General features: G+C 46.6%; 1 protein-coding gene across 1 annotated transcript; it reads left to right on the top strand.

The window, feature by feature from the left end:
• Window positions 1-3011: 3011 nt before the first annotated feature.
• Window positions 3012-21533, top strand: LOC124005224 (ephrin-A1-like). Its single transcript, XM_046314267.1, has 5 exons — window positions 3012-3284; window positions 19887-20182; window positions 20340-20405; window positions 20602-20745; window positions 20847-21533. The coding sequence occupies exons 1-5, from the start codon at window positions 3187-3189 to the stop codon at window positions 20966-20968; spliced, it is 726 nt and encodes a 241-aa protein (XP_046170223.1). The 5' UTR covers window positions 3012-3186; the 3' UTR covers window positions 20969-21533.
• Window positions 21534-22068: the final 535 nt, after the last annotated feature.

Below are 22068 nucleotides of genomic sequence, written 5' to 3' on the forward strand. Positions count from 1 at the left end.
CTACAGAAAACCTTTGCCAAGTTGCTGTTTACGCAAATTCCCCTGTAATTATTGGGGTCTGATTTGTCTCCACTTTTGTGGATCGGGGAGATGAGCCCCTGGTTCCAGACATCAGGGAAGCAGCCAGAAGATTAAAACCATGTTGAACAATTTAAGCTCAGCATTTTGCAACTCAGGTGTGCTGTTTTTCAGCATTTCATTTTTGATGTTATCTAGACCACAATCCTTCTTCTTTTTTATAGATTTTAGCTTTTTATTTAGTTCTTGTTGGGTTATTGGGTCATCTAATGGATTTTGGTTGTTTTTAATGACTGATTCAAGGATGTTCATTTTTCAACCAGTGAAGAACAAGCAATTCTCTTTTTGTTTTCTCATGATTTGGTTGGGTCTACATGTGTTGCTGTCCTGGGGCTCTGTGGGGTCTGTTTGTGTTCTCTCTCTCTCTCTCATTTTTCAGCAGCTGCTCAATTTGGAACTCCGGAACATCTATTAACAGGAAAGTCTTCCCTCTCTGTTGGCTGTTGGCCGTGGGAGGCTGGAGTTACAGTCATCATCAGGAGCACTGTGACATAAGGACATAAGGACCAAACCTTGCCATTGAAGAGGGCATGTGTCGGCCGGGACGGAAGTGTGTGTTCGGGGGATTCCATCCCACAGCTGCTAAAGCAGAGGAGGTGTGTGTGTGTGTCTGTGTACGCGTGTGTGTGTGTGTGTGTGTGTTGTATTGTCTGTCAGAAAGCCAGGGGCAAGTGTGTGCTTGCCCAGCCCAGCCCAGCCTGGGGGCAGTTCAGACAGACACCTGTAAACAACAGGTGTAGACTAACAGTGAAATGCAGACTTATGGGCCCTTCCCAACAATACAGAGAGAATAATAGAACAATAATAACACAAAGAATAAATACACAATGACTAACGATAACACACTGAGTACCAGTACTGACTAATGATAACTTGGCTATACACACTGAGTACCAGTACTGACTAATGATAACTTGGCTATACACACTGAGTACCAGTACTGACTAATGATAACTTGGCTATACACACTGAGTACCAGTACTGACTAATGATAACTTGGCTATACACACTGAGTACCAGTACTGACTAATGATAACTTGGCTATACACACTGAGTACCAGTACTGACTAATGATAACTTGGCTATACACACTGAGTACCAGTACTGACTAATGATAACTTGGCTATACACACTGAGTACCAGTACTGACTAATGATAACTTGGCTATACACACTGAGTACCAGTACTGACTAATGATAACTTGGCTATACACACTGTATGTACCAGTACTGACTAATGATAACTTGGCTATACACACTGAGTACCAGTACTGACTAATGATAACTTGGCTATACACAGAGCTTGAGTACCATTGTATTTAACAATAGATAAGCTTGTCTATACACATTGGTCATTACCAATACAGAGCTGACTAATGATAACTCTGGCTTGGTCATTTACTAGAACAGAGCTTGTCTAGTATGTACTCTGGTGATTGGTCATTTACCAATAGAACAGAGCTTGTCTAGTATGTACTCTGGTGATTGGTCATTTACCAATAGAACAGAGCTTGTCTAGTATGTACTCTGGTGATTGGTCATTTACCAATAGAACAGAGCTTGTCTCTGGTGATTGGTCATTTACCAATAGTACTCTCTGGTGATTGGTCATTTACCAATAGAACAGAGCTTGTCTAGTATGTTCTCTGGTGATTGGTCATTTACCAATAGAACAGAGCTTGTCTAGTATGTACTCTGGTGATTGGTCATTTACCAATAGAACAGAGCTTGTCTAGTATGTACTCTGGTGATTGGTCATTTACCAATAGAACAGAGCTTGTCTAGTATGTACTCTGGTGATTGGTCATTTACCAATAGAACAGAGCTTGTCTAGTATGTTCTCTGGTGATTGGTCATTTACCAATAGAACGGAGGGTACAGGTGTTTATTTGTCTCCCCAGGGAGCCCACTTGTTTTCCTCTTTTGCAGAGTCTCTTCCTGTTTCGAGTCCCGGGATTAGGGCCTCTGGTCTGAGCAGTATGTCACCAGCTGCCAACTTGTTGAAGTAGACATCTGAATCCAAATGGAAGTTAGGGATCACTGTTCTGATGTCCAGAAGATCTTTTCGGTCATAGGAAACTATGTTGAGAATAAAGATTCACCCCGTCTATATAGTTATCATTGACTATCCACTGCAGAGACATCTTCATTCAACTTCACACACACACACACAATGGAGTTCTGAGCCTGTTCACCGGGCCTTGTCCTGGTCCCTGCCCCCTGTTGGTCAGCCCCTGAACCCGTGGAGGCCTGGACGAGCAGAGAACACAGTGTGTTTGGCACATTTACTCATTTATTCATTCTTGCTTGATTTCTGCAATGTGCTCATTTTTGTTTTTGTCAGTCTTGTTTTTTAGTGGCACAAAAGAAGTGAATACTAAAATATGGGATAAAAAAAGGTGGGCTATACTGTATTATAATGCATTATTTTGAGCAGCTTTGTGTTGCTAATTTACAGTCAGTGTGTGCCTGCAGACTATATGGCTACAGGGGACCCAGAAGATTAGCTACACAGACAACATCTTTAATGATTCAATAGGATAACATCTGACTGACAGACACAGTCACAGATCAGCTCTCCTACAACCTTGAGGTAGACTTTTACATTACATTAGATTCACTTATTTTCTCAAGTATACCATAGTATTGTTGTTTCTCATGTTCATGTTGTTGAATATGTGAGCCTATAATTAATCAAGGGGGGGGGGAGACACAAAAACTATTTTGAGTGCGTCATGAATTCATTTCAATGTCACAAAAATAGCGATAGGCCTATATATTTCTGTCCATGGCTTTGATAATATCATATAGATTGGATAAAGTGTTCATGACGTCTCGAGTTGAATAGTCTGAGCAGCGGGGCGTTTTTCCCGCTGCTATTGGCTATACAACCGGGAGAGGCGTGGCTCCGTTAGACAAAACAGTCAACGCACCTCGGACTGAACCATACAAACCGCAGTTAAACTCAATAGAAGGAGGTCTCAACCCTAGAGAAAAGCAACAGCAATAGACCAGCACCCTTATCATACAGTTCTTTTGACAGTGTGCACAGACTTATTCTGCAATAACTGACAGTATTTGTTGGTGTTCTGATCCAAAATCCGCAGCTATGGATTTGGTGTGGCTGGTGTGTCTGGCTGTGAGCTTCGGCACCTGGTTCGCCTCCGCAGAGAGACACGGCGTCTTCTGGAATATCACAAACCCAAAGTAGGTGTTCTTCATCTCTTTCTCTCTGCGTATTTTGGTGTAGCACACATTAAACGTGTGTGTGATTTCTGTTTACGCGCACCTAGTGCTAAACTCACTTTGAGAATGGTTATCTGACACTACACCAGGCCAACTTAAATACACTTTCTGTCATGGGATAAATACTGTGTGTCTCATCCACTCAATGGATATCCTACGGGCTGAATTTCCTCGGTTCTTTAACAGACATCCCGCCCCACTGGACACACACGGCCTGGTTGAATCAACGTCGATTGCACGTTATTTCGATGAAATGTTGAACCAATGTGGAATAGAAGTTTACATCTGGATTTTGTTATTGCTTTTATTTCTTCCACTTGTAGGATATTAGGTGAAGGCTGTGTGCCTTGTTGTATTAGCTGTCTACTTGCCCTTTTAACCAGGTAACAGAATTGTAATCAGGCTATGGGAGGCCAATCGCGCAGCAGGGCATAAACCGAGAACAAGGGAAAGATTGGGAACGAATTCTGAGACAGATGGACAGACAGAATCAACCATATTTATGATCTCGATACATAGACAGACTTCCTCACACAGCATAAAAATAAAGCCTGACATGAACCAACTCGACCTGAGCGTCTGAATACAGACTGTATGTCTGTGTTTCACTCTAGTGGTGCTGTTGACAGTCTGACACTTCAGCTCTCCAAAGGGGGGGGGCGAGATGTCCAATACTGATTGATTTGGGGTCAGAAATTGTATTGCTACCCTGCCACTCAGTGGGATCAATGGAGCTTGACAGCATATGTGAGGCAGTGTGATTTATTGAGCTTTTAGCACAGAGCTGAAGATGGTGAGAAAGAAGGATGGATTATTTTATAGAGAAAATGGACAAAGACTGAGGGGTCACGGTTTCAGCCGACTCTGGGTCGACGTTATTGTACCTTATTATCGGCCTTTTTGTGTTACCTTAATTCGATTTGCACTGTCTCTGTAGCCTCATTCTCCTTAGGACAATGATGATGACAGAACACTAAATTAGATTTCCTATGAAATGGGAAAGACATTGGTTTTGTAATTGAATTAATGACTTGAGCACAGGAAAATATTGTTGACGAGTCATACCATGTCATGCGTCGTGACGTAATGGGTTTTGTCGGTGTGAGTCAGTCGTGTACTTTACCTGTTCTGTACGCAGGTCTGACTTCACCTGGGTTTGTCGGTATGACAGCACTGAGACGGTGCCTCGAGCACAAGGAACACGACTTCTGTTGATCAGGTGATATGAGGAAGAGAGAGGGAGAAAAGAACCGAAGAGAAGGACCTCTGAACTAAACTCTTAGTCCATAATGACAAAAGAAAGCGGTTATAGAGGAGAAATCGGCGCTTCAGAGTTGTAGGTCAAGTGAGAATTGCTATGAATGCAGAGAACATTTGAGGGGCAGTGTTGTGTGTGTGTGTGTGTGTGTGTGTGTGTGTGTGTGTGTGTGTGTGTGTGTGTGTGTGTGTGTGTGTGTGTGTGTGTGTGTGTGTGTGTGTGTGTGTGTGTGTGTGTGTGTGTGTGTTTAACTATACTTGTGCGGACAGGAAGTCCCCACCAGAATAGTAAACAAACATTTGACCAACTGGGGACATTTTGTTGATCCCCACAAGATCAAATGTTATTTCTAGGATCTAGGGTTAGGATCTAGGGTTAGGATCTAGGGTTAGGAGCAGGTTAGGGTTGGGGGTTAACCTTGTCCCCACAAGTTTAGCTGCGCAATACTGTGTTCTGTAATCCAGCTCTGGACTACATTCCCACTCTAACTTGTGTTGCATAACATCATCATCAACAACAATCATCATGTACACTAATCCTTTTCGTAGCAGACTAAAGACAGACTAACACATAACCAGACAGATAGGTTCACACACTGTCCACTAAAGACCGACACTGATAACTATTACTCATGATACAAGCTCTACTCACATTCTCTACTGCATATGATTCACACACTTTTTTCCCCCCAGAATTCTTTATCTAAAGTCTCAGAAGGAGAATAATCAGTGTTAAAAATGAAGACTTAATCCTAGTCTGGCCCGTACCCAGCTGCTACTGTTACCACATGTTTACTGTATAATCCCTCGTCCTTCTCTTTAATCCCTCCTTCTCAGTTTCTATCTTTCTTTTTCAACTTTCTCTCTGGGCAGTTCTCAGTCTTCTTTCAGCCTGAAAGCCCAATCTGGTCCCTCAACTGTCGTCCCACTTTACACTGTGTCTCAACCACCTGATTCACTCTCATGTGATCAATCTGTCAGTCAGACTGACAGCCAGTGAATCACTGAGTCTAATTGATTCTAATTGATTCCTGGCTGATTGATCGAAGGCGATCAGGTTTAAACTGATGTTTACTGACTGACTTCGGATGGTAACACACAGATCACTCAGTGAGTGTGTACAGTTGTCAGTCTCCAACTTGACTGGTGTAGAAACTGGTTTTTGTGTGTGTGTGTGTGTGTGTGTGTGTGTGTGTGTGTGTGTGTGTGTGTGTGTGTGTGTGTGTGTGTGTGTGTGTGTGTGTGTGTGTGTGTGTGTGTGTGTGTGTGTGTGTGTGTGTGTGTGTGTGTGTGTGTGTGTGTGTGAGAGAGACTGGGCTTGTTTCGACCTGATCCAACAGCTTAATCATTAGTTCTGGCGTAATGCCTTGTTACTGGAAGTGTTTTGTTGTTTATGACTGAGGGTGAGGGTGTAGTGTTTTGTTGTGTTTGACTGAGGGTGAGGGTGTAGTGTTTGGTTGTGTTTGACTGAGGGTGAGGGTGTAGTGTTTTGTTGTGTTTGAGGGTGTAGTGTTTTGTGTGTGAGGGTGTAGTGTTTTGTTGTGTTTGACTGAGGGTGAGGGTGTAGTGTTTTTGTGTTGTGTTTGACTGGTGAGGGTGTGTTTTGTTGTGTTTGGGTGAGGGTGTTTTTTGTTGTGTTTGGGTGAGGGTGTAGTGTTTTGTTGTGTTTGGGTGAGGTTGTAGTGTTTTGGGTGAGGGTGTAGTGTTTTGTTGTGTTTGGGTGAGGGTGAGGGTGTAGTGTTTTGTTGTGTTTGACTGAGGGTGAGGGTGTAGTGTTTTGTTGTGTTTGACTGAGGGTGAGGGTGTAGTGTTTTGTTGTGTTTGACTGAGGGTGTAGTGTTTTGTTGTGTTTGAGTGAGGGTTTGTTTTGTTGTGTTTGGGTGAGGGTGAGGGTGTAGTGTTTTGTTGTGTTTGGGTGAGGGTGTAGTGTTTTGTTGTGTTTGACTGAGGTGAGGGTGTAGTGTTTTGTTGTGTTTGACTGAGGGTGAGGGTGTAGTGTTTTGTTGTGTTTGACTGAGGGTGAGGGTGTAGTGTTTTGTTGTGTTTGACTGAGGGTGAGGGTGTAGTGTTTTGTTGTGTTTGACTGAGGGTGAGGGTGTAGTGTTTTGTTGTGTTTGGGTGAGGGTGTAGTGTTTTGTTGTGTTTGACTGAGGGTGAGGGTGTAGTGTTTTGTTGTGTTTGGGGGTGAGGGTGTAGGGTGTTTTGTTGTGTTTGGAGGGTGAGGGTGTAGTGTTTTGTTGTGTTTGGGGGTGAGGGTGTAGTGTTTTGTTGTGTTTGGGTGAGGGTGTAGTGTTTTGTTGTGTTTGGGTGAGGGTGAGGGTGTAGTGTTTTGAGGGTGTAGTGTTTTGTTGGGGTGAGGGTGTAGTTGTGTTTGGGTGAGGGTGAGGGTGTAGTGTTTTGTTGTGTTTGTGTAGTGTTTTGTTGTGTTTGACTGGGTGAGGGTGTAGTGTTTTGTTGTGTTTGACTGAGGTGAGGGTGTAGTGTTTTGTTGTGTTTGGGTGAGGGTGTAGTGTTTTGTTGTGTTTGGGTGAGGGTGTAGTGTTTTGTTGTGTTTGGGTGAGGGTGTAGTGTTTTGTTTGTTGTGTTTTTGTTGTGTTTGTGAGGGTGTAGTGTTTTGTTGTGTTTGAGGGTGAGGGTGTAGTGTTTTGTTGTGTTTGACTGAGGGTGAGGGTGTAGTGTTTTGTTGTGTTTGGGTGAGGGTGAGGGTGTTTTGTTGTGTTTGGGTGAGGGTGTAGTGTTTTGTTGTGTTTGGGTGAGGGTGTAGTGTTTTGTTGTGTTTGGGTGAGGGTGTAGTGTTTTGTTGTGTTTGGGTGAGGGTGTAGTGTTTTGTTGTGTTTGGGTGAGGGTGAGTGTTTTGTTGTGTTTTGTTGTGTTTGGGTGAGGGTGTAGTGTGTTTGGGTGAGTGTAGTGTTTTGTTGTGTTTGACTGAGGGTGAGGGTGTAGTGTTTTGTTGTGTTTGGGTGAGGGTGTAGTGTTTTGTTGTGTTTGGGTGAGGGTGTAGTGTTGTTTGTTTTGTGAGGGTGTGTGTTGTTGTGTTTGGGTGAGGGTGTAGTGTTTTGTTGTGTTTGGGTGAGGGTGTAGTGTTTTGTTGTGTTTGGGTGAGGGTGTAGTGTTTTGTTGTGTTTGGGTGAGGGTGTAGTGTTTTGTTGTGTTTGACTGAGGGTGAGGGTGTAGTGTTTTGTTGTGTTTGGGTGAGGGTGTGTTTTGTTGTGTTTGGGTGAGGGTGTAGTGTTTTTGTTGTGTTTGACTGAGGGTGAGGGTGTAGTGTTTTGTTGTGTTTGACTGAGGGTGAGTGTTGTGTTTTGTGTTTTGAGGGTGAGGGTGTAGTGTTTTGTTGTGTTTGACTGAGGGTGAGGGTGTAGTGTTTTGTTGTGTTTGGGTGAGGGTGTAGTGTTTTGTTGTGTTTGGGTGAGGGTGTAGTGTTGTGTTTGGGTGAGGGTGAGGGTGTAGTGTTTTGTTGTGTTTGGGTGAGGGTGAGGGTGTAGTGTTTTGTTGTGTTTGACTGAGGGTGAGGGTGTAGTGTTTTGTTGTGTTTGACTGAGGGTGTAGTGTTTTGTTGTGTTTGGGTGAGGGTGTAGTGTTTTGTTGTGTTTGAGGGTGAGGGTGTAGTGTTTTGTTGTGTTTGACTGAGGGTGAGGGTGTTTTGTTGTGTTTGTGTTTTGTTGTGTTTGACTGAGGGTGAGGGTGTAGTGTTTTGTTGTGTTTGACTGAGGGTGAGGGTGTAGTGTTTTGTTGTGTTTGACTGAGGGTGAGGGTGTAGTGTTTTGTTGTGTTTGACTGAGGGTGAGGGTGTAGTGTTTTGTTGTGTTTGGGTGAGGGTGTAGTGTTTTGTTGTGTTTGACTGAGGGTGTAGTGTTTTGTTGTGTTTGGGTGAGGGTGTAGTGTTTTGTTGTGTTTGGGTGAGGGTGAGGGTGTAGTGTTTTGTTGTGTTTGACTGAGGGTGAGGGTGTAGTGTTTTGTTGTGTTTGACTGAGGGTGAGGGTGTAGTGTTTTGTTGTGTTTGACTGAGGGTGTAGTGTTTTGTTGTGTTTGGGTGAGGGTGTAGTGTGTTGTTGTGTTTGGGTGAGGGTGTAGTGTGTTGTTGTGTTTGGGTGAGGGTGAGGGTGTAGTGTTTTGTTGTGTTTGACTGAGGGTGAGGGTGTAGTGTTTTGTTGTGTTTGGGTGAGGGTGTAGTGTTTTGTTGTGTTTGGGTGAGGGTGTAGTGTTTTGTTGTGTTTGGGTGAGGGTGTAGTGTTTTGTTGTGTTTGGGTGAGGGTGTAGTGTTTTGTTGTGTTTGGGTGTGTAGTGTGTTGTGTTTGTGAGGGTGTGTTTGGGTGAGGGTGAGGGTGTAGTGTTTTGTTGTGTTTGACTGAGGGTGAGGGTGTAGTGTTTTGTTGTGTTTGACTGAGGGTGAGGGTGTAGTGTTTTGTTGTGTTTGACTGAGGGTGAGGGTGTAGTGTTGCCTGAACTCCAATGTCAGAGAAGGGGAGGGGCCCTATATGTAGGCGATATTACGGAGCACTGGTAAATCAGTGACTCTCTCTCACACACACACACACACACACACACACACACACACACACACACACACACACACACACACACACACACACACACACACACACACACACACACACACACACACACACACACACACACACACACACACACACACACACACACACACACACTCTCAGGGCAGGAGGGAGGAGTTGGGTGTTAATATTAGTAGCAGCCAGCATTCCACACTTCCCCTGTTACTATACTCAACTCTGTCAGCTGTGTTTGACCCCCCCCTTTCCTTCCTTCTCTCCCTCCCTCTGTACCTGTCTGTTCCTCTCTCCATCGCCACTCCCTCTTCTCCACACCAGCTGCGTCTTCTCCAGCTTGTTATTTATTGCCTGACCACCTCTATCACTCTCTCTCTGTTTCCATTAGTTCATCTCTACCACATATTCAAGTATTCATGTTCTCCTCTCCTATATAGCTATACATTTCCAATCCTCTGTCTTTTGTCTTTCTCTCTCGTGTTGTTGAGGTGTTGGGCTTGTCTGAACAGATATGTCCTAGAGGAAGAGGTTTAGGGTTGTGGTGGCTGGTGGGGGAAGAGGGTGGTGTGGTTGTAAAGTTAAATGGTGATTTTCTTCTCTGTTGTAAAGCTCTTCTTTCCTCAGGCTACATTCCCCCTCTCTCTCTATTCTGAAATCCTCCCCTCTCTCTGTTCTGAAACCCTCCCCTCTCTCTATTCTGAAACCCTCTCCTCTCTCTGTTCTGAAACCCTCCCCTCTCTCTGTTCTGAAACCCTCCCCTCTCTCTGTTCTGAAACCCTCCCCTCTCTCTGTTCTGAAACCCTCCCCTCTCTCTGTTCTGAAACCCTCCCCTCTCTCTGTTCTGAAACCCTCCCCTCTCTCTCTCTCTCTCTCTCCTTCTCCCCTCTCTATTCTGAAACCCTCTCTCTATTCTGGATCCCACCTTTCAATTCAAGGGGCTTTATTGGCATGGGAAACATGTTAACATTGCCAAAGCAAGTCTCTCTCTCTCTCTCTCTCCCACCTCATCTGTCGCTCTGGGTCTCTAATCCTACAGCAGAATGAGGGGGAAATAGACGCGCACACAGATTACAGACAATCTGAGCTGTAATCTGACTATCTGACCCATAGACACGAAAATCGTCATCGTCATTCTGCTGCATTTTATATTTAGAATAGATTATATCCCTGTTATCTCTCTGGCGTAACGCGTTTGTTTGTTAGTCAATCTGAAGCTCCTTAAATATATAGAGGAACATATCCTACATGGAACAATCAGTTAAAGGAGCCAATAGGGTGTCTCCAGTCAGCTACACAGTGTATAGTTCGGTCCATTCAATCACATCTAGGCATATAGCTTGTTTCCTGCTGACATAACAGCTGTCTTACCTAACACTCTCACACACACATTATCATGGATGTAACATAAAAATGCTTTGCCGTGTTTAAATTATGGATTTTTAAAAATACTTTAATTAGCACCACCTGGGCCCCCTTCCATCTCAACTCTTCCTCTCTGCTCCTTATCTATGGTCCAGACTTCCTCTCTCTCTCCGTTAGTCCCTCTCTTTCACACCCTCTCTTTCTCACAGACCCTGCTCTGTTTTCCTGAGTAGTTTTCCACACAGATCGCAGCAGCTTGCTGTGTCTCCCCACTGTTACTGTTTGACTCAATTCTACAGGACTGAGGACTGCTTTATCCTCACGTTATCACATTGTGTGTGTAGGGTCATGTTTGTGTGTCCAGTATCATCTCATGTAGCGTTTCAGAGATGGCTCTCTGTTGCCCCCTAAGGGCCACTTCCAGTCTCAGACCTGACTGACCTTTTCTTTCTTTTCTTTTTCTTTCTTTCTCTGTTTGAAGCAGCCAGGATATTTCCAGCAATAATTTTTGCAATTCATGACATTCACTTTGAATGAATGAAAATAGTTTTGACCCCAACCGTGTTATTCTGTATAATCCAGATTGAACCAGGGTTAGTTGGAATATAATCGCCCTGGTTGAGAGACCTGTGAGACTAGTTCTCCTCATTGACCCAAACCAAGCTGCATATCTAGCAACCTGCCAACATGTAGCCTCTTTCTATTCATCTGAAAGAGAGAGTTGGGAACAGAACGTGGGGGATGGGTAGAAGAGGAAGGGATTTGTGTTGAGAAATTAGGCTGTCATGAAGAGCTCTGATATGTTACCTTTTTAAGAGCAAGGGAAGAATAGATGAGGGATTAACTGAGGGAGAGGGGGGTGGGTTAATTTAGAGCGCATAAAGGGGAGAAAGACTGAGGGAGGAGAGATGGGACATGGCTGGAGGGAGGAGAGATGGGACATGGCTGGAGGGAGGAGAGATGGGACATGGCTGGAGGGAGGAGAGATGGGGCTGGAGGGAGGAGAGATGGGACATGGCTGGAGGGAGGAGAGATGGGACATGGCTGGAGGGAGGAGAGATGGGACATGGCTGGAGGGAGGAGAGATGGGACATGGCTGGAGGGAGGAGAGATGGGACATGGCTGGAGGGAGGAGAGATGGGACATGGCTGGAGGGAGGAGAGATGGGACATGGCTGGAGGGAGGAGAGATGGGACATGGCTGGAGGGAGGAGAGATGGGACATGGCTGGAGGGAGGAGAGATGGGACATGGCTGGAGGGAGGAGAGATGGGACATGGCTGGAGGGAGGGGACATGGCTGGAGGGAGGGGACATGGCTGGAGGGAGGGGACATGGCTGGAGGGAGGGGACATGGCTGGAGGGAGGGGAGAGGGACATGGCTGGAGGGAGGGGAGGGGGACATGGCTGGAGGGAGGGAGAGGGGACATGGGGGAGGGGAGAGGGACATGGCTGGAGGGAGGGGAGATGGGACATGGCTGGAGGGAGGGGAGATGGGACATGGCTGGAGGGAGGGGAGATGGGACATGGCTGGAGGGAGGGAGATGGGACATGGCTGGAGGGAGGGGAGATGGGACATGGCTGGAGGGAGGGGAGATGGGACATGGCTGGAGGGAGGGGAGATGGGACATGGCTGGAGGGAGGGGAGATGGGACATGGCTGGAGGAGGGGAGATGGGACATGGCTGGAGGGAGGGAGATGGCTGGAGGGAGGGGACATGGCTGGAGGGAGGGGACATGGCTGGAGGGAGGGGACATGGAGGGACATGGAGGGAGGAGAGATGGGACATGGCTGGAGGGAGGGGAGATGGGACATGGCTGGAGGGAGGGAGATGGGACATGGCTGGAGGGAGGGGAGATGGCTGGATGGCTGGAGGGAGGGGGCTGGAGGGAGGGGACATGGCTGGAGGGAGGGGACATGGCTGGAGGGAGGGGAGATGAGAGATGGGACATGGCTGGAGGGAGGGAGATGGGACATGGCTGGAGGGAGGAGAGATGGGACATGGCTGGAGGGAGGGGACATGGCTGGAGGGAGGGGACATGGCTGGAGGGAGACATGGCTGGAGGGAGGGGAGATGGCTGGAGGGAGGGACATGGCTGGAGGGCTGGAGGGAGGGGAGGGGGACATGGCTGGAGGGAGGGGAGAGGGGACATGGCTGGAGGGAGGGGAGAGGGGACATGGCTGGAGGGAGGGGAGATGGGACATGGCTGGAGGGAGGGGAGATGGGACATGGCTGGAGGGAGGGGAGATGGGACATGGCTGGAGGGGGGAGGGACATGGCTGGAGGGAGGGGAGATGGGACATGGCTGGAGGGAGGGGAGATGGGACATGGCTGGAGGGAGGGAGATGGGACATGGCTGGAGGGAGGGAGGGACATGGCTGGAGATGGGACATGGCTGGAGGGAGGGATGGGACATGGCTGGAGGGAGGGGACATGGCTGGAGGGAGGGGACATGGCTGGAGGGAGGGGACATGGCTGGAGGGAGGGGACATGGAGGGAGGAGAGAGGGGACATGGCTGGAGGGAGATGGCTGGAGGGAGGGGAGATGGGACATGGCTGGAGGGAGGGGAGATGGCTGGAGGGAGGGGAGATGGCTGGAGGGAGGGGACATGGCTGGAGGGAGGGGAGGGAGGGGACATGGCTGGAGGGAGGGGAGATGAGAGATGGGACATGGCTGGAGGGAGGAGAGATGAGAGATGGCTGGAGGGAGGAGAGATGGGACATGGCTGGAGGGAGGGGAGAAAAGGTTGTGTTGACATTTTTAAAGGCTCTCAAACCCTGCAATTCCTTATGAAGAATCACACATACGATGAATGGGTGGTGGTAGTAATAATTGGAGTCTGGATGTGATAATGGGGGTTGGGACAGAATGATTAGACTCCTGTTATTCTGACCTGTTGGACGGTGACAAACAGAAGAATGGCCTCTGGAACTCTCCTCTTGGGAGAGAATGTGGGAGATTAGAGAGAGAGATTAGAGTGTTCTAGAGGTTCTACCTGGGGGTTGGTGTATAATACTGTATTAGTAGATACAACTCAAACCCAGATTACAACTGACAGGCTTATATCCTCTTGAGTTGAGGTGTGAATGTAGGATACCACAGTGAATTAATAGGGTCATTTATATGCCTGTGTGTGCAGATTTTATAGTTGTATGGTGTGAGAGCATTCTATTCCACAGACTCTCATATACCCCAGAAGCCCTGTCATGACATTCCTCGTGTGTGTGTGTTGCCAACTATCTGTGGAGTATATGGTGGGTTTTGTTAACAGTGCTGACTCTCCTTCAGACCCGCTGTGTGTGTATGTGTGTGACTAGACTCTCCCTTGCTGAGTCAGTGGGAGTGTGTATGAGGATTCTGACTCTGAACTCTAACCCCTGTGACTTGCCTGACCGTTTGTAACATTCCCCAAAGAATGAGAGCAGGAGGAGACTGGGAGAAAGGAGAGCATTTTGGATGTGGGTTTTTATATGGAAAACACTGGAGGGATGGTAGGGAGAGAAGAGAGATGGGCCTTTAAGTAGAGGAGAGGAGAGGAGAAGAATGGGATGTGAATCTAGAGGGGAGAGATGTGATAACAGCAAGAGATGAGGAGAGGGCTTCAAAGCTGAGAACTTAATGAGGTGTTAAACAACTCACCCAAATCACCCTACTGTCATAACCACCTACCACACACACACTCAAAGCAAACACACACATCTGTGACGCAGTAGCTGCAGTGGCAGCTCTGAGAACTGTTCAGTTCAGAGGAGAGGTGAAGGGAGACTACCTTCACACACCTCAGTGAGACACACACACACCTCAGTGAGACACACACACACCTCAGTGAGACACACACACACCTCAGTGAGACAGGCAGGCTCTGCCCTGATAAACAGATGTGCTCAAGTGCCTGGGCTGTGAGGCGGCCTGAATTCTGGTATTCAGAGAACCTCTCTCTCCCTCACATGTGTAGCTATCACATTAACGCAACTCTCACTCTCCTGTGAACTGTCAGAGTAGAAGGACAAAGGAGAGGGAAAGACGATACTGTTCGGAGGGAGGGAGGAAGGGGTGCTTGTGTTCCAGTTGTGAGTCTGGCCCTGTGTCAACTGGCTTCAATCAGCTGAACTTCTCCCAGATCCTTAGGCTGAGATTGCACACACACACACTCCCACAACCCCTCCCAATGATAAGTACGGCCGTCAACGTTACTGTAAATCTAGCTTCATCATGATTATTGTACAGAGTCAATTATGGGCAACATGGACCACGTCGCTACTATGGCTCTCAGCATTTTGCACAACATACCTCACCTTATCACATCTACATCAGCCTCTACTAGTGAGCAGAGGACACTGAGCCCAGTCTTGGGGCTAGAGGGGGTGAAGGATGGGGGGCAGACTGGAGTCCAGTCAGCTCCAGGGTTTATGTCTTTAGGGGGAGGAGTAATTACACCCTATTCAGAACCCCTCCTCCCTTTGTGGGCAACAGCTTGGCCCCAGACCCCAGATAGCTTTTAATTAAGTAGGAAGAGCGACAAAGGGAGATCTGAAAGTGTGATTGTTTGTAGTGACTGAGATTAGCAACAGAATATGTGTTTTGACAGCTTTCGACAGGAAAATGTTTTTAAGGAGAAGCTGTGATTAGTGTGGAAATCAGGTGGATTCCATTCAGTTAGGAAAGTCTCTTTACTCGACTGTAGCAGTGCAGTTCTCGTGCCGTTCGTCTCAACCCTGTCATTACCAGTCTGAGTCAAAAGAAAAGAAATAAGAAAGGAACACAGATTTGTTTGTCAATTAAGCGCTTGAACCGCAGACCGGTGTGTGTGCATGCGAAGGCTAAGCCAAAGATATCATCCTGTTTTGAAGTGGTGTGTGAGAGTCTAATCTAGCTATTAGCCCTGGCTAATGAGCCTAGGTACGGGCTCTGCTAACAATACATGTTGTGACAGGCAGGTTACTCTCGCTAGGTCTCTCTCTCTCTCACACACAGTGGCAGGCAGGTTACTCTCGCTAGGTCTCTCTCTCTCTGACACACAGTGGCAGGCAGGTTACTCTCGCTAGGTCTCTCTCTCTCACACACAGTGGCAGGCAGGTTACTCTCGCTAGGTCTCTCTCTCTCACACACAGTGACAGGCAGGTTACTCTCGCTAGGTCTCTCTCTCTCACACACAGTGGCAGGCAGGTTACTCTCGCTAGGTCTCTCTCTCTCTCTCACACACAGTGGCAGGCAGGTTACTCTCGCTAGGTCTCTCTCTCTCTCACACAGTGACAGGCAGGTTACTCTCACTAGGTCTCTCTCTCTCACACACAGTGACAGGCAGGTTACTCTCGCTAGGTCTCTCTCTCTCACACACAGTGACAGGCAGGTTACTCTCGCTAGGTCTCTCTCTCTCACACACAGTGACAGGCAGGTTACTCTCGCTAGGTCTCTCTCTCTCACACACAGTGACAGGCAGGTTACTCTCGCTAGGTCTCTCTCTCTCTCACACACAGTGGCAGGCAGGTTACTCTCGCTAGGTCTCTCTCTCTCTCTCACACACAGTGGCAGGCAGGTTACTCTCGCTAGGTCTCTCTCTCTCACACACAGTGGCAGGCAGGTTACTCTCTCTCTGACAGGCAGGTTACACACACACAGTGGCAGGCAGGTTACTCTCGCTAGGTCTCTCTCTCTCACACACAGTGACAGGCAGGTTACAGTCTCTCTCTCTCACACACAGTGGCAGGCAGGTTACTCTCGCTAGGTCTCTCTCTCTCACACACACACAGTGACAGGCAGGTTACTCTCGCTAGGTCTCTCTCTCTCTCACACACAGTGGCAGGCAGGTTACTCTCGCTAGGTCTCTCTCTCACACACACACAGTGACAGGCAGGTTACTCTCGCTAGGTCTCTCTCTCTCTCACACACAGTGGCAGGGGGGTTCGAGACCCACATGGAGCCAGTGTGTCTGTCACTTAAGGACAACAACAACAGTAGAGAAAGGAGGGATGAAAGGAGGGAGGCAGGATAGCAGATGCCTCCTGCTCCAGGCTTTGATGTTTGGACACACACTAACACAACATAAACATGTATGAACTGGGTTCTTCACACTGTCTCTCTCACACACAAAGCTAGTGTATACATTACTATGAGCCCTTCCTCCCTAATTAAAGTGCCACCAGCTGCCTGTGATACAGATGCTCTCTCTCTCGTGGCGCAGCACAGAGCCACACACCCAGAGTATGTGGCAGGGTGTTTGTGCTGTGGCCTGTGTGGATGTCTGTTCAGCCCAAGGCTGGGAACCAATGAGACTCTGACGTGCATATTCTACTGATTACATCCTCAGGGATAACAAGCTCTTACCCACAGTCAACCTCTCTTCCAGAAATGTGTGTGTGTGTGTGTGTGTGTGTGTGTGTGTGTGTGTGTGTGTGTGTGTGTGTGTGTGTGTGTGTGTGTGTGTGTGTGTGTGTGTGTGTGTGTGTACCCTGCCAGCACCACTGAATCCATTCGGCCACTCGGCAACACAACTCATAGTCCCTGTGTGAGCTGAATCCCAATAGGCCTGGAGGACAGCTGGAAATCACTGTTTTAATTTGATACCCAGATACAGCACTTTGTTTCTTTCATCTCTCTAACTTTCCTTCCTACCAGAAAAAATATGTTCCACTGCTCTACCCAATGTTCTAGGGTTTATTTCATGAGGTGTGTGTGTGTTAGACATTCGTGTCCTTTCACGTGTTTACCTCAGTAGATTGGAGAGGTTGACTGGAGGGAGGGAGGGTGAAACGACCACCACGACAACAACAGTTTAAAATCTCGAACTGAGATGGAGGGAAAGCTTAGTCATCAAGTTAAGGGAGGTGAAAAGGAACAGAAAGAGAGACTGTCTCCACCTCCCTCAATATTTATTTTTCATGGAGGGAGGAAGAAAGAAGTAGGAAGAGACAGAATCAGGGGTGAAGAATCACTAGAGGAGTAAAAACAGTCACACACTGACACTCCAACAGGTGGAGAGGGAAAGAAAGATGATAACTAACCCACTCAAATGACTTAGGAAGGGAGAGAGATTAAATGACTTTTGTAGGAAGGGAGAGAGATTAAATGACTTGTGTAGGAAGGGAGAGAGAGTAAATGACTTGTGTAGGAAGGGAGAGAGTAAATGACTTGTGTAGGAAGGGAGAGAGAGTAAATGACTTGTGTAGGAAGGGAGAGAGAGTAAATGACTTGTGTAGGAAGGGAGAGAGAGTAAATGACTTGTGTAGGAAGGGAGAGAGAGTAAATGACTTGTGTAGGAAGGGAGAGAGAGTAAATGACTTGTGTAGGAAGGGAGAGAGAGTAAATGACTTGTGTAGGAAGGGAGAGCGAGATTAAATGACTTGTGCAGACAGCGCATGTATATGACAGACAGAGAGACAGAAGGAGAAACTGTCACTCAATCTATTCTCCATGGATACAGCTGGCCAGTGAAACTCTACTCTTAAAACAACATGAGTGGAACGCTCCAGAAAACAGATGAGGGATCGGCAGAAAGAGTGTAGGTGTGTAGTGGTGTGTTCTTGTCTAAATAAATACATCAAACAAGTTCAGCCAGTGACTCCTGATTGGCTACTCAGTAATTCTCCTTGTCTGGGTGACAGGTCTACACTAGGACTCACGCAATCACACACGTGCCGCAGGTGCAAATATACAGACACACACACACGTGCGGTCTGTTTGGGCTGAGTCTTATTAACAGCTTTTTGTTTATGATTGTCCGTGAGTGTTTGTGATTGTCCGTGAGTGTTTGTGATTGTCCGTGAGTGTCTGTGAGTGTCTGTGAGTGTCTGTGAGTGTCTGTGAGTGTCTGTGAGTGTCTGTGAGTGTCTGTGAGTGTCTGTGAGTGTCTGTGAGTGTCTGTGAGTGTCTGTGAGTGTTTATTATGAGTGAGTGTTTATGATTGTCCGTGAGTGTTTATTATGAGTGAGTGTTTGTGATTGTCCGTGAGTGTTTATTATGAGTGAGTGTTTATTATGAGTGAGTGTTTATTATGAGTGAGTGTTTATTATGAGTGAGTGTTTGTGAGTGTTTATTATGAGTGTGTTTATGATTGTCCGTGAGTGTTTATGATTGTCCGTGTGTGTTTATTATGAGTGAGTGTTTGTGATTGTCCGTGAGTGTTTATTATGAGTGAGTGTTTATGATTGTCTGTGAGTGTTTATTATGAGTGAGTGTTTATGATTGTCTGTGAGTGTTTATTATGAGTGAGTGTTTATGATTGTCCGTGAGTGTTTATTATGAGTGTGTGTTTATGATTGTCCGTGAGTGTTTATTATGAGTGAGTGTTTATGATTGTCTGTGAGTGTTTATTATGAGTGAGTGTTTATGATTGTCTGTGAGTGTTTATTATGAGTGAGTGTTTATGATTGTCCGTGAGTGTTTATTATGAGTGAGTGTTTGTGATTGTCCGTGAGTGTTTATTATGAGTGAGTGTTTATGATTGTCTGTGAGTGTTTATTATGAGTGAGTGTTTATGATTGTCCGTGAGTGTTTATTATGAGTGAGTGTTTGTGATTGTCCGTGAGTGTTTGTGATTGTCCGTGAGTGTCTGTGATTGTCCGTGAGTGTCTGTGATTGTCCGTGAGTGTTTATTATGAGTGAGTGTTTATGATTGTCCGTGAGTGTTTATGATTGTCCGTGAGTGTTTATTATGAGTGAGTGTTTATTATGAGTGAGTGTTTATGATTGTCCGTGAGTGTTTATGATTGTCCGTGAGTGTTTATTATGAGTGAGTGTTTATGATTGTCTGTGAGTGTTTATGATTGTCTGTGAGTGTTTATGATTGTCTGTGAGTGTTTATGATTGTCTGTGAGTGTTTATGATTGTCTGTGAGTGTTTATGATTGTCTGTGAGTGTTTATGATTGTCTGTGAGTGTTTATGATTGTCTGTGAGTGTTTATGATTGTCCGTGTGTGTTTATACAGCCCACCCAAACATGGGCTCAACTCTGTCATCTGGCTGGGAATGGGCTCAACTCTGTCATCTGGCTGGGAATGGGCTCAACTCTGTCATCTGGCTGGGAATGGGCTCAACTCTGTCATCTGGCTGGGAATGGGCTCAACTCTGTCATCTGGCTGGGAATGGGCTCAACTCTGTCATCTGGATGGGAATGGGCTCAACTCTGTCATCTGGATGGGAATGTGCTCAACTCTGTCATCTGGATGGGAATGGGCTCAACTCTGTCATCTGGATGGGAATGGGCTCAACTCTGTCATCTGGATGGGAATGGGCTCAACTCTGTCATCTGGATGGGAATGGGCTCAACTCTGTCATCTGGATGGGAATGGGCCGTGATGATATTTCATAATGTTACGTTTGTTCCTTCGGTCAGTCAGAGACGACTACTTGATGTAAGGTCATCTAAAGGTAATAGCCAGCCATGTTACTAACCACCTTTCTCTTTTCTCGCTCCCTAGTTTCCTATGGGATGAGTACACAGTGGAGGTGAAAATCAACGACTACCTGGACATCATCTGTCCTCACTACACGCGTGGGGAACTGCCGTCCCAGGAGGCCGAGCGGTACGTGCTGTACATGGTAGAGAAGGAGGACTATGAGGTGTGTAAGCCCCACTCCTTCGACCAGCTGCGTTGGGAATGTTCCCGGCCCTTCGCTGCCCACGCCCCCGAGAGGTTCTCCGAGAAGTTCCAGCGCTTCACCCCCTTCACCCTGGGCAAGGAGTTCAGACAGGGAGAGAGCTATTACTATATCTGTAAGTATATCAATACTATAGTAGTACTACACATGAACTAATACCACTACTATCTATGTGCAGTACTTCTGAATGAATACTACCACTTAACTGTACAATAGACTACTCTAACACAATGCTTGGGTATTTGTACTAAACATCTCTTCTCCCTCTTCAGCCAAGCCGCTGCATCACCACGGCCAGGAGTGTCTGAGACTGAAGGTGGATGTGGTTGGACCTCATGGTGAGCTCCATTCCCCTGTCTCCATCAACATGCTAGCATTAGCCTCTGTTAGCTTTAGCCTTTAGAGAGTTTTCCTACGGTAGCATTAGCTTCCGTTAGCATCAATGGCTAGGCTTAGTGTTCCCCATATTCAGTGGTGTTCCTGTTGGGTGTTCATACAATCAAGTTCTTACCAATGACTTCTTGTCTTGTACAGGTTCTGGGAAGGCCAAGGCTGACAAAGGCAAGGATGGAGCGATGGAGAAAGCGTTGGATGGAGGAAAGGAAAAGATGGGAGGAGGAGGAGGAGGAGGAGGAGGAGGAGGAGGAGTGCACAACCCCTCCAACAGGCTTCCAGCCGGTACGTCTCCCTTCTGTCCATCCAGTGAGACAGTCAGATGTACAGTAGAATTGTTCCACTTGTTTCTGATAATAACATGTTCTCTCTCTCTCTCTCTCCAGATGACCCTACTGTGTTGGAGCCGAAGGTTCAGAAGAGTGTGGGTAGTTCAGGTGTTCAGCTGGTCTCCCTGTCGGTCTTCTTCACCCTGTTCCCCATCCTACTATCCCTGTTACTATGTTGAGACTGAGTTAAAGACTTAGCTACAGAGACACTGTCAACCCAATGCTGGACATTGGCACAGAGAAGATTTTTATAGATATTTTTATATTTGCAACGTGTGTGTGTGTGTGTGTGTGTGTGTGTGTGTGTGTGTGTGTGTGTGTGTGTGTGTGTGTGTGTGTGTGTGTGATTGGAACGTGGATCGTTCCAGAGACGATGATCTTCAAGAGTATTTTCTGAAGGATGTTTTTGTAAATGAAAGAGGATGGATGCTATTCCCCCTTTTTTTTCTCCTTTTCACTCCATTTGATCTGTATGGACACTTGGAAACCCCACTGACTCTGGAACAGATCTAACTGGAAACCTGATGTACTAATCGTTATTAGAAAACTGACAAAGGGATAACTGTTTTCATGATTACCCTGAAGTGAATTTTAACAGTGATTTACACTGTGTGTAAAAAAAACATGATCAGCACCTTCTTAATATTGAGTTGCACCCCCTTTTGCCCTCAGAAAGCCTCAATTCGTCAGGGCATGGACTCTACAAGGTGTCTAAAGCATTCCACAGGGATGCTGGTCCATGTTGACTCCATTGCTTCCCACAGTTGTGTCAAGTTGGCTGAATGTCCTTTGGGTGGTGAAAGATTCTTGATATACACACAGGAAACTGTTGTGCGTGAAAAACCCAGCAGTGTTACAGTTCTTGACACACTCAAACCGGTGTGCCTTGTACCTACTACCAGACCCCGTTCAAAGGCACTTCAATCTTTTATCTTGCCCATTCACCCTCTGAATGGCTCACATAAACAATCCATGTCTCAATTGTCTCAAGGATTAAAAATCCTTCGTTAACCTGTATCCTCCCCTTCATCTACACTGATTTGAAGTGGATTTAGCAAGTGACATCATAGTCTGACATGGAAAGAGCAGGTGCTCCTAATGTTTTGTACACTCAGTGTATAATGTGGGTACATATTCTTGGTTCAATCTGAAATAGTTTGAGCCAAAGCCTACAGTAGTCCTCTGAAACAGCCTCATGTTTCCTCCTCTACATGTAGAGACTATTGATGTATATAGATGTATATGTATTAACTGACCTTCCTCTAAGAACAGTTCATGT

This window comes from Oncorhynchus gorbuscha, linkage group LG19 (genome assembly GCF_021184085.1).
Source record: "Oncorhynchus gorbuscha isolate QuinsamMale2020 ecotype Even-year linkage group LG19, OgorEven_v1.0, whole genome shotgun sequence".
In the NCBI taxonomy this organism is placed as follows: domain Eukaryota; kingdom Metazoa; phylum Chordata; class Actinopteri; order Salmoniformes; family Salmonidae; genus Oncorhynchus; species Oncorhynchus gorbuscha.

Coding starts and splice junctions, on each gene's coding strand:
- LOC124005224 (XM_046314267.1), top strand. CDS start 3,187: ATGGATTTGGTGTGGCTGGTGTGTCTGGCTGTGAGCTTCGGCACCTGG. Junction 3,285..19,886: donor TGGAATATCACAAACCCAAA/GTAGGTGTTCTT, acceptor CTCGCTCCCTAG/TTTCCTATGGGATGAGTACA. Junction 20,746..20,846: donor CTCCAACAGGCTTCCAGCCG/GTACGTCTCCCT, acceptor CTCTCTCTCCAG/ATGACCCTACTGTGTTGGAG.